At 43.4% G+C, this 12829-nt stretch overlaps 1 protein-coding gene across 1 annotated transcript in view; it reads left to right on the top strand.

Moving 5' to 3' along the window:
• Nucleotides 1-12829, top strand: part of grin2da (glutamate receptor, ionotropic, N-methyl D-aspartate 2D, a) — a 54872-nt gene that overhangs the window by 31876 nt on the left and 10167 nt on the right. The window contains exons 5-11 of the mRNA XM_041883052.2: nt 4287-4401; nt 6249-6457; nt 7816-7984; nt 8516-8669; nt 10937-11062; nt 11387-11616; nt 12295-12455. Coding sequence (XP_041738986.2) covers nt 4287-4401; nt 6249-6457; nt 7816-7984; nt 8516-8669; nt 10937-11062; nt 11387-11616; nt 12295-12455 — 1164 coding nt within the window. The remainder of the gene's footprint in view (nt 1-4286; nt 4402-6248; nt 6458-7815; nt 7985-8515; nt 8670-10936; nt 11063-11386; nt 11617-12294; nt 12456-12829) is intronic.

Below are 12829 nucleotides of genomic sequence, written 5' to 3'. Positions count from 1 at the left end.
TAGAGTAGTGGCCTGAGGGCACACACTTAATGTGTTGTGAAAAGGGTTATGAAATGTAATGTAATATTTTAAATTGTATATTACTGCCTTAATGTTAATGGACCTTGGCAGCAGCTAATGTTGATCCTTAATAAATACAAATACAAATACAAATGCAGGGTAGAAATATCGGAGGCAGTCACACACAGCCATGAACCCAACTAGCCACCAGAGCTCCTCTGGCCTCTCTCTGTATCTCCCGAGCCATCGCTATCATGGCAGGGGCACTGTCAACAGAATAGGGACACCCTCCCCCCTCCCACCACATGGCCCGTCCCGTTTCCGAATGAAGGCGCTGGCACCAGTGAGGCATGCAGCTCTAAAGCGAGTACATTAATGCGAATGTTGTCTGATGTTTAAATAGCTAATCACCCCCCCTGCCCCCCCCAACCCTCCACCCCTACGCCCCATATCACTCACTCTCTCTCTCTCTCTCGCTCTCTCACTCTCTTTCCCTCTCTGCCTATCCCTCTCTCTCTCTTTCCTGTCTTCTCTCTCCCTCTCTCTCTCTCTCTCTCTCTCTCTCTCTATTCCTCCATCCTTCTCTGTCTGAATGCATTAGCCATTATGAGTTGTCTTTGTTACGGCATGAGAGACAAATCTATATTCAAATATTCCGTAGCTTGTTCACCTCACATTGTTCGGCATCAGTGGAAACACATGTAATGTCAATGACTGTGTGTTGCCATGACAACATGGCACTCACCAAGAGAGATCAGTGAGATTGCAGAGTTTAAGTGAATGCTAACATTAACACATTATCTTTTTTCATCTTATAAGAAAAGCAACTACTGAATAGTTTGGTATTTGTCAGCAGGATTTTTTCTCTCTTTTTCCAAACCATGAAATAATAATTTGAATGTAGAATAGAGACCAAGGGTGTTTTCTGCTTTCATTTCTTTACGCTTGGGTTTGGATTTCTATTCGCCGTCAGTATTCTCTTTATGGGCTTTGTTTAACAAATCATATGTGAAAAGTAATAATGCCCTTTATGACTCCTTCATTCAGTCCTTACATACAGTACCAGTCAAATGTTTGAACACACCTACTCATTCCAGGGTTTTTCTTTATTTTTACTATTTTCTACATTCATGTAGTAACCAAAAATGTGTTAAATAAATCAACATATATTTTATATTTGAGATTCTTCAAAGTAGCCACCCTTTGCCTTGATGACTGTTTTCCACACTCTTGGCATTCTCTCAACCAGCTTCATGAGGCAGTCACCTGGAATGCATTTCAATTAACAGGTGTGCCTTATTAAAAGTTAATTTGTGGAATTTATTTCCTTCTTAATGCATTTGAGCCAATCAGTTGTGTTGTGACAAGGTAGGAGTGGTATACATAAGATAGCCCTATTTGGTAAAAGACCAAGTCCATATTATGGCAAGAACAGCTCAAATAAGCAAAGAGAAACGACAGTCCATCATTACTATAAGACATGAAGGTCAGTCAATACAGAACATTTCAAGCACTTTGAAAGTTTCTTCAAGTGCAGTCGCAAAAACCATCAAGCGCTATGATGAAACTGGATCTCATGAGGACCGCCACAGGAAAGGAAGACCCAGAGTTACCTCTGCTGCAGAGGATAAGTTCATTAGAGTTACCAGCCTCAGAAATTGCAGCCCAAATAAATGCTTCATAGAGTTCAAGTAACAGACACATCTCAACATCAACTGTTCAGAGGAGACTACGTGAATCAGGCCTTCATGGTCGAATAACATTGACATTTTAGTCATTTAGCAGACGCTCTTATCCAGAGCGACTTACAGTTAGTGAGTGCATATATTATTTTTTTATTTTTTCATACTGGCCCCCCGTGGGAATCGAACCCACAACCCGGGCATTGCAAACGCCATGCACTACCAACTGAGCTACATCCCTGCCGGCCATTCCCTCCCCTACCCTGGACGACGCTGGGCCAATTGTGCGCCGCCCCATGGGAATTGCTGCAAAGAAACCACTACTAAAGGACACCAATAATAAGAAGAGACTTGCTTGGGCAAAGAAACACGAGCAATGGATATTAGACCGGTGGAAATCTGTCCTTTGGTCTGATGAGTCCAAATTGTAGATTTTTGTTTCCAACCGTTGTGTCTTTGTGGTCTTTGTGGTTCCCACCGTGAAGCATGGAGGAGGAGGTTTGAAGTGTTTGGTGTGGGGGTGCTTTGCTGGTGACACTGTTAGTGATTTATTTAGAATTCAAGGCACACTTAACCATCATGGCTACCAAAGCATTCTGCAGCGATACGCCATCCCATCTGGTTTGCGCTTAGTGGGACTATCATTTGTTTACCAGGACAATGACCCAACACACCTCCAGCTGTGTAAGGGCTATTTGACCAAGAAGGAGAGTGATGGAGTGCTGCATCAGGTGACCTGGCCTCCACAATCACCTGACCTCAACCCAATTGAGATGGTTTGGGATGAGTTGGACCGCAGAGTGAAGGAAAAGCAGCCAACAAGTGCTCAGCATATGTGGGAACTCCTTCAAGACTATTGGAAAAGCATTCCAGGTGAAGCTGGTTGAGAGAATGCCAAGAGTGTGCAAAGCTGTCATCAAGGCAAAGGGTGGCTACTAAAATATAAAATATATTTTGATTTGTTTAAAACATTTTGGGTTACTTCGTAATTCCATATGTGTTATTTCATAGTTTTGATGTCTGCACTATTATTCTATAATGTAGAAAATAGTAAAAATAATTGCACAATTCATGCTGAACAAATTCCTCCTGTTGTGAATAGATATCATAGAATCACTAGGCCATGAAAAACCCTTGAATGAGTAGGTGTGTCCAAACCTTTGGCTGGTACTGTACATATAAGGCCCTCTAGCTCATTTGCATTGCATTACATTAGTTTGCATTCCATTATTGCCCCTTATATACTGTATACAGTAGCAACAGGATGGATTTGAAGACCAACATAGCCCCTAGCAGTAGGGCTTCAGCCTGTCTTACCATGTGCCAGAATGTGAACAATTCCTCCTGCTATATGATATGATATAGAAAACCCCAGAAATGATAAGTCATAATTCAGCTCAATACTCTTGTGAAGTCAGAGAGAGGGCATTGGGTGAGACGTATTTAAAAATCTCATATTGTGTGGTAGGCTTTTTATGTGACAACCTCGTATAAATGTAACAGTGTTCCTTCCGTCCCTCTCCTCACCCATACCTGGGCTTGAACCAGGGACCCTAGCCATTTCACACTGGTTACATAAATAATGGCCGAAATAAAAAATGGAAAAAATGAAATGAAATGCAGATTGCTGCATCATGAAAACAAGAACGCTCTGACGACTAATTCCAAATGCCATTCGAAGGAAGGGAGTTTTTAACATTCTATCTGACTGGTGTCCTCTGTGAATGGTGCTTTTAGGTGCAGTGTTGTCATGGGGACATAGAAGCATCTCAGACTCTGCAACAGACACACTGCCCCTAACAGCAAAATATTCCACATGAAAGCCAACAGCTAGTGTGGTTTGCTTTATAGCTTTTACCCCTGAATATCAGAGGGGCTAGGAAACCATTAGCACTCTCAATATCAACGAGGTACAGATGCGTTGAAGATTATGGAAAATAGCATGCCTACCCTACCTCTCTGCATACTGCAGTCTTTGCAAGTCTCAAATACTTACAGGCGCTGCACATTATTCATGTGATAAGCAGAAACGACCTGCCGTTTGCAGAACTTTGGTTACTTCAAAGCCAAGTTCACGTTTTATTAATGAAGTCATTTATTTATATTTTATGTGACGTAGCTACCTGTAACTGTACATGGCTGGAACATAATAACAAGCAGCTTGGGACATAGAGAGATCTCTAGTGTATTGCCTAACTGCCCACCTGCATCCTGCTGTCTCTCACCCTGCCACTCTCCCTCTTCCGTTTTTGGATCTTTGAACTACAAAGCTTGCAACTGAAGACACATGAAAGATATCTAGGATTAAGTGTCCCCTGCTTTCTCTCTCTCTCTCTCTCTCTCTCTCTCTCTCTCTCTCTCTCTCTCTCTGCCACTCTCTCATTGCCTTCCCTGTCACTTCCTGCTAAAACTTGAAGCTTGCTGAAAGTCTAGCATGCCTCTCCATTTCTCTGTTTTTCCATCTCCCATTTCTCAGTTTCTCTGTCTGTCTGTGCTGAAAGTTGTCTCGTGTGCCCCTCTATTTCTCTCTGTTTCCCTGTTTCTATTTCTCTCTCTCTTTCTCTTTCTGTCTGCCATTCTCTCACTCCATTCCCTGTCTTCCAGGTTCTTCAATAACATTACGCTGAGTGGCCGGGACTACTCGTTCAACAGCGACGGCTACCTGTCCAATCCGGTGCTGGACGTGATTTCCTACTCCGAGGGGAAAGGCTGGGAGGAGGTCAGTGAGTTAGTGTGCTAACCGCTAATTAGTTGACACGCTCGCTAACCTGGCTAACCACCATTTCAAATCAAATCAAATTTTATTTGTCACATGCACCGAATACAACAGGTGCCAATACAACCTTTCAGTGAAATGCTTACTTACAAGCCCTTAACCAACAATGCAGTTTTAAGAAAGAATACCAAAAAGAATCACACAAAAAAATACAAAATAAAATAATACAAAATAAAAGTAACAAATAATTAAAGAGCAGCAGTAAAAATAACAATAGCGAGGATATATACACGGGGTACCGGTACAGAGTCAATGTGCGGGGGCACCGGTTAGTCGAGGTAATTGAGGTAATATGTACATGTAGGTAGAGTTATTAAAGGGACAATGCATAGATCATAAACAGAGAGTAGCAGCAGCGTAAAAGAGGGGGGCAATGCAAATAGTCTGGGTAGCCATTTGATTAGATGTTCAGGAGTCTTATGGCTTGGGGGTAGAAGCTGTTTAGAAGCCTCTTGGACCTAGACTTGGTGCTCCGGTGCTGCTTGCCGTGCGGTACCAGAGAGAACAGTCTATGACTAAGGTGGCTGGAGTCTTTGACAATTCTTAGGGCCTTCCTCTGACACCGCCAGGTCCTGGATGGCAGGAAGCTTGGCCCCAGTGATGTACTGGGCCGTACACACTACCCTCTGTAGTGCCTTGCAGTCTGAGGCCGAGCAGTTGCCATACCAGGTAGTGATGCAACCAGTCAGGATGCTCTCAATGGTGCAGCTGTACTTTTACACCCATCAAGTCTGGCTAACTCATCCTCACACACACATACACACACTCTCTCCCCTCACCTTGCTAACCACGCTAACCGCACTATCACGGTCCATCGGATGTGCCTACTTACTCCTCCTTAACGTTTTGTCAACCTTGTTAGCTTTCGTTAACAGGCTAACTCGACGTCTAATGTTTGTCCCCCCGAGAGAGAGAAAGCCCATGTGCTTGCCTCAGCTCTCCGTTCACTCCATTCCTGCTGTTTTCAACTAACCTTTCATCACTCTGGATGTTTTCCCACATTGTTGCCTCAAGGCGTAGGGATTCCATGATATCCATTCACGACAGGAGTAATTTGTTCAGCATGAATCGTGATATGCCTCCATACTGTCAAGGTGGGTTAATCTCACCCAGTTGCAGCTGTAGGATAACATGGTCCCTGTAGTAGCGCTCCTTATGTTCATTTCCCATCTCCTCTGAGTGCTCTGATCAGTTGGGTTTGAGTGAACAAGCAGTGGACGATTGAGCTCTGGGACCAGTTTTTGACCCCAGACTACATTACATGATGGAAAAAGTCAGACAACTTCAAATCAAATCAAATCAAATTGTATTGGTCGGAGACACGTTTACACATGACCGCTTATGATATACTGTGCGTCTATAGTCTCCATAGATCCATAAATACTGTGACTTACTGTTCCCTATAGTATAAAATAACCACCATTTCAAATATTAGGATAATAATATATACATGTGTAGGCCATTCCATGATCGACATATGTATACGTCTAATACATTGCAGTGATATTAGAACCTATCAACTTCAAGTGACCCTGAAGAAGAACTGAGGAAATGGTTCTCTCAAAGTACTCACTTGAATTAATTAGTGAATCACTTCAACACAGGTCGCGTTCGCTTCTGGTCTCGGCTTGACCACCGAGACACCGAAACACTCTTAAGTGTTTAGTACATGCCACACTTACCACAAACCGCCGCGGTGAACAAAAGAGACACTGCGTCGCACAAAGGCTTCCTTTTTTCCTCCTCACGCTCCATATACTTTCTAAGTGGCTCTAAATGATCTCCTGCAGGTTGGCACGTGGCAGAACGGTGTTCTGGATCTCATTATCCAGCCCTTTTCACGTTACGGCTCCTTCCTCAAGCCGCTGGATGACACCCAGCACCTCAGGGTGGTCACCCTGGAGGAGAGGCCCTTTGTCATTGTGGAGCCCGCCGACCCAGGCACCAACTCCTGCATCCGGGACTCGGTGCCCTGCAGACTACCACTCAACACCACCAAGTAAGGCATGCTACTGTGGCAGATGTTTTACCATGAACTACTCTGGTCTAACCATGCAGATATTTAACTATAACTGACCATGGTTTAACCATTCAGATGTTTTAACCATGACCAACATGTAACCAACATAGTTTAAATGTTGTAACTATCATAAGTGTAAAGGGCAATACAAAAAATGTAATTGTGGTTGTCCATGTTGCTCCTCATTATTGATATAGTTTATTGAGAGTGTGTTTCAAATACAATGCTTTATTCCACCCTCCCTAAAAGGACCATAATGCCTTCTAAAAGTATGATGTCGCATGGTTACGTTCCCTCCCCTCAAGCCATTCAGGGAAAATAATTGCAGAAAATGTGCAAAGATTTAGCAACTGAATTGCTGTAAATAAGTAATAAAGCCTTTAAACTTTTAAAATGTCTTTATAATTGTCAAAGTAAATCTATGCAATGAGCCACAATGGTGCACAGTGACCCTATGACATCATCAGCTTCAGTGCTCTACTATAGATTTTGACAAACAGCTCTGGGTTACACACAAGGTGGAAATATCATTTGAAATATTAAAAGGTTCCAAACAAAACCTTACATTTGAACTTTTGATTGAAGTTCCCCTTTAAAGTAACTTTTTGGGACGCAGCATAGTCTAACCAGTAACCACATGCTTTGCCCGTTTTCTCATTGACATGCTGTTGTATATTCTCTCTTGTCCTCTTTTATAAACTCTCACTCAGTGTTGCACAGTCTGTCCTGGTCTCTGGAGGTCTGCTGAGTGTGTTGTGTGTTCCCAGTCTGTCTCTGATAAGATGTCTGGTAACAAGGCCTGCTGAAAGTTCCATAAATTGTATTGGCTCAGGGAGATTGCCCCAGTTAATCAGCCTGGTTTGTACATTCCATTGGAATCTTAACACCTGCAGTGACTGGTTGGTTATCATAGTGGGCATACAGGGAGGGACCACACATTGATATTTGGCCAGTTAAATGTAGCTTTTGATCTGTCATCAGGCTTTTTCTGTAGACATTCCTGTTGTAAAGCTACATGCTTGGAAAGAGTCCACGTATGTCCTGTTAAAATTCCTCGTCCCCTGCTGAGGATAACCCACCCAGAAAAATTGCAATTCATCCAGTTTTAAAGCAGTCCTCCTTCTCCTCTCCTGTCTGTTCTGATATGCCTCCCTTCTCTAAAACTGAGCAGCTCAGGCAGTATTGATCCAGCTAATACAGCTCTCGCTAATAATTCATACATTCCACTTGTCCTTCTGTGTCTCCCTTCTGTTTCTCTTTCTCCTCTGCCTCCTGTCTCTCCCCTCTCCCTCCCTGTCTTTTTCTCCTTCCCTCCCCCGCTCTCTCTGTAACCACAGTGTGCCGGTGGATGAGAAATCGTCGAAGCACTGCTGCAAAGGCTTCTGCATTGACGTCCTCAAGCGATTGGCCAAAATAGTGGGCTTCTCTTATGACCTCTACCTGGTGACCAATGGCAGACACGGGAAGAGGGGGAGTGATGGGCAGTGGAATGGCATGGTCGGGGAGGTCAGGGGTCATGTATTTCTTCTTCTCTCTTTCTTTTCGTATTCAAAAAACTTATTCAAGGGGTGCCATGCAATTCCTCCTTTAAATCCCCTAAAAGTAAACGGGAGACAGAATGAGACCAAGAACTGTCAAATAGATTAGTATTCCCATGGAGAAGGAACTAGGGAGTGTTTGGCGTGGAGTCTTGGGCAAATGCCTCGTTATTTCCAGGGAAGACAATCCCCCTCTGGGTGCCGGGATTAATACGGGTGGTTAACAGAGAAGAGATGGGGCTGTGTCAGCCCACATGCACAGTGACAGCACAGCTAAGGGTGTGTTGTTGTGTTTACACAACCACCGGGGGCTAGGCTCCTGCTACCAGGTGCAGGTGTCCCTTTTCCCCCACCGCGAGGCTCCTCAGTCGCTCAACTCACTCTCGGATCTCATTAACGTAACCATTTTACAACTGAGACAGCTGGAAGTGAATGCCTGTGAACGTGAATGGGCCCGTTTCTTTCTGTTCCTAACTGCAGTTCCCCTCCCGCCCACCAGGTGGTTTATAAACGGGCCGACATGGCCATTGGCTCCCTGACCGTCAACAAGGAGAGGTCAGAGGCTGTGGAGTTCTCCGTGCCCTTCGTGGAGACGGGCATCAGCGTCATGGTCTCCCGTAGCAATGGCACCGTCTCGCCGTCGGCCTTTCTTGGTGAGCAGGGCTGACTAAGCGCTTATGAAGGTCTATGAAGGGCATATGATGGGCTATGAAGGGCCTATGATGGGCTATGAAGGGTCTATGGTAACACACAATACCTGACATACCCCAACCAACGTTACCCCCCATTAACAAGGAAAACCTTGATTTCTCGCTCTTGGTTTAGTATCAAAGTTGTCAAGCCCGGTTTCACAGGCTTCTCAAACAAAATCCATAAACCCGTTGATATTTTAATTTTGTCTTGTATTTTTCACTGTAGCATTTGGTGAAATTCAGTATTCCAATAGGCTATGCCCCCCCCCCCTCAGTAATGAAGGGTGAAGATATTTCAGAGTAAAATATGTCTCTAAGATAACACCTCTACATTTCAAATTTCCTTAGCATAATTCCAGACTTTGCCCAACCATGTAGAGACAGAGACTCAGTCTGCAGACAAGACTGACATCTTAAAGCTACAGCCATCGATTAAGACGTGATGGTGCGTCTATATCTGCAGCCAGATCTTAGATAATCCAGTGTGAAATACACCAAGATAATGGCAGCTCATCAGATATGACTCAGTATTACACAGTAATCTGGCCATAGGAGGCGGCTGTGCTGTATGTAAAACAAGCTAGTTCAGACATAAACTCAAGTAGCACAGACTGGATGTGGTCGTAGTTTCAGACACTCAAACAGCACATACTGTATGTCATTTTTCCCCACTGAATGATCCATTTCAAACATGGATGTTTATCTATCTGTCAAGTAAGATTTAGTAGACAATCTGGACATGTACTGTATCCAACCTGGAGTTTTCTTATCCCAAGGCCATTTCACCTGAATCAAGGGTCACTGATTTGATGGTAACATAAGGGTCCTTGGCTTGGTCTTAGTATGTCTTAGTTGGCCAGAGCACAGAGTAATCTCTTGCCAAGAAAATCTTGGATCTTCAAGACTGACCCTTTCTGTAAGGTTGTTTTCTTGAGACCATCAACCATTTTGTCAACCGTCTTGGTTTGACCTTAATTGTTTTGAGCTTGTAAGTTACTCCTATATGACTAGAGTCAGACAGAATCTGAGCCTCCAAAAATTATTTAAAGAAAATTCCGTATTCCACTTGTGTAATAACAAAACCTCTTAATTTCATGAAACACATTAATACATGTAATTACAACGTTACTTCACAGGTATCAAATCAACATCATGTTACCACAAAACAACCCCTTTAGATTCCTCCTATCCCTACCTATGACACGAGTGTAGTTGTTTGAGAATGGCTTTTTTGTACAATTCCCTCCTTGGCTATTTTCCAATGTTGGATGCATTTGCAGTTCGTTTTGGTTGTGTTTCAGATAATTTTGTGCCCAATAGAAATGAATGGTAAATAATGTATTGTGTCATTTTGGAGTCACTTTTATTGTAAATAAGAATATAATATGTTTCTAAACACTTCTACATTAATGTGGACACTGCAATGATTACGGATAATCCTGAATGAATCGTGACTAATGTAAATTACAGAGGGTCAAAGATCATACCCACAAGTCATGCTAACCTCTCACCATTACCAGTAACAGGGGAGGTTAGCATGTCTTGGGGGTATGATCTTTGACCCTCTGTAACTTTCTGACTCATCATTATTCACGATTCATTCAGGATTATCCGTAATCATGGTAGTACCCACATTAATGTAGAAGTGTTTAGAAACATATTCTATTCTTATTTACAATAAAAGTGACTCCAAAAAAACACAATACATTTTTACCATTCATTTCTATTGGGCACAAAATAATCTGAAACAAAACCAAAATGAACTGCAAATGCATCCAACAAGTTTGCAGAGTCACAAGCTTGATGTAGTCATTGCGTGCTAGGAATATGGGACCAAATACTAAACCTTTGACTACTTTATTAATAAGAATCTTTAGGGGTGTCAATAATTTTGACCCCTATCTTTTGGAGATTTTTTTGTAGTACATATTAAACAAAATCTCTTTCTCTGAGCAATTTTATTAGTATAAAATAATACAATTTCCCAATTCTTTGGAGTGTACAATATAGCTCAGTATTTGAATTATTTATTTTATACAGTCACTATTGCTGATCTTTTCCAGGGTGTCAATAATTTCGGACCACACTGTATATAGGGAATTGTAGGGTACTACTTTTGACAAGGGCCCGTAGAATGCCATTTGGGATGCATCCATAGCTTCATTCTAATTAGTAAGCTAGTGAGAACCTTGGAACAGAACCCTTGTCTTTGTGTTGTGATGTTTCAGAGCCGTACAGCCCAGCTGTGTGGGTGATGATGTTCGTCATGTGCCTGTCCGTGGTCGCCGTCACAGTCTTTATTTTCGAGTTCTTCAGCCCCGTTGGCTACAACCGCAGCCTGCAAAGTGCAAAGAGTAAGTCATTTATTACAGTATGGTCATTATTATTTTAGGTTATCCCCATTGAAGCAATTTAAGTAGGCCTGATGAGTTACATGCCAGTGTGAGTACCCTGGGGATATTTATGTGTCCATTTCTCTCTCTCTCTCTCTCTCTCTCTCTCTCTCTCTCTCTCTCTCTCTCTCTCTCTCTCTCTCTCTCTCTCTCTCTCTCTCTCTCTCTTTCTTTCTCTCTCTCTCTCTCTCTCTCTCTCTCTCTCTTTCTTTTTCTCTCTCTTTCTCACTCACTGTCTCTCACACTCCCCCCCTCTGTCTGTCCCCCTTATCTCGCTCTATCCAGAGACAGGGGGCTCTAAATTCACCATAGGGAAGTCTATCTGGCTGCTGTGGGCTCTGGTCTTCAATAACTCAGTGCCTGTGGAGAACCCCAGAGGAACCACCAGTAAGATCATGGTGCTGGTGTGGGCCTTCTTCGCTGTCATCTTCCTGGCCTCCTACACGGCCAACCTGGCAGCATTCATGATCCAGGAGGAGTACATCGACACTGTGTCTGGCCTCAGCGACAAGAAGGTGTGTTGAGTGAGGAGGGCGTTCTGATCCAAGGCCAAGGTGGCCATGATGTCTGTTTTCATACCACATCGGCATCTTCATTATTCCCACTTGCACATGACCTGGTTATGGATTGGTGAAGGCATTGTCTGGAGGGAGTCTCCATTATTGTTCATCCATGACGGGAATGTGCAAGTGCACGCTTCAGGAGAAGGGTGGAGAATCAGAGTTCGCCTGGAAGTCAATAAAAGTAGAAGTTTTTTGTTGTGCTGGAGGTTGGTCTAGTGGTAATGCTGCTGCCACCTTCGGACAACTTATGCATTGGTCCGTCTCAATTCTCTCCCTTTCTGAAGATCTCTGTAATAAAAATTATATTTGGGGGGAAATAGAAGAAGCCTTTTTACATGAGATCTAAGGACATTGGGTGGGCACTGGACAGCACAGCCAAAAATCACAACATCTCAAAAGTTAGACACTCAACTCAGCTGAGTTGGTGTTGGAGATTTGAGCCGCAATCTTTTCAAATGTTCTTGCGTTTTGGCAGCTCTTTGATTTTTGACACGTTGCTTGAGGTATTGTCCACCTTGTCTAACTTCCGTAGATCTTTATGCATGCATTATCTACGATGTAATGTCCTCGTCACTCACCTCTTACCCTGAATCCCCTCATCAACCGCTAGTTCCTCCTCTATCCCCCCAGTTCCAGCAACCCACTGAGCAGTACCCCCCGCTCCGATTTGGCACCGTCCCCAATGGGAGCACGGAGGAGAACATCCGCAGCAACTACGCCAACATGCACAACTTCATGATCCGCAACAACCAGAAGGGCGTGGAGGAGGCCATCGACAACCTCAAGACTGGGTCAGTTTGTGTGTTTGTGAAGATGACATCCCTTTCATTTCATTGCATCCAACCAGGGCCATGTTCATTAGGCACCAAACGGAAGAAAACAGACTGAAACAGGGAGGGACTACCTAGACTTGTCCAATAAGAAACGCACATTTTCACTTTCCGTTGCATTTATTTTTCCGTTATGTGCCGTAATGTACATGACCCAGCATAGCAACCTCTTAGCAACAATTATCTCCCCAGGAGGTCCTGTTATATTGTATGTGTGTTTGTCTCTCTGCTGGTGTCTATAGTGCAACATACGATTTCTGCTTACATTCGATAAAACGTACACTTATCATGTTGGAAGCATGAGGGTAGTTATAACAAATTGTGCGCCTCATGCA

The sequence above is a fragment of the Coregonus clupeaformis genome, chromosome 8, assembly GCF_020615455.1.
Source record: "Coregonus clupeaformis isolate EN_2021a chromosome 8, ASM2061545v1, whole genome shotgun sequence".
Lineage (NCBI taxonomy): Eukaryota > Metazoa > Chordata > Actinopteri > Salmoniformes > Salmonidae > Coregonus > Coregonus clupeaformis.
The sequence above is the reverse complement of the archived record's forward strand: the minus strand, read 5'-3'. Positions and strand labels throughout refer to the sequence as shown.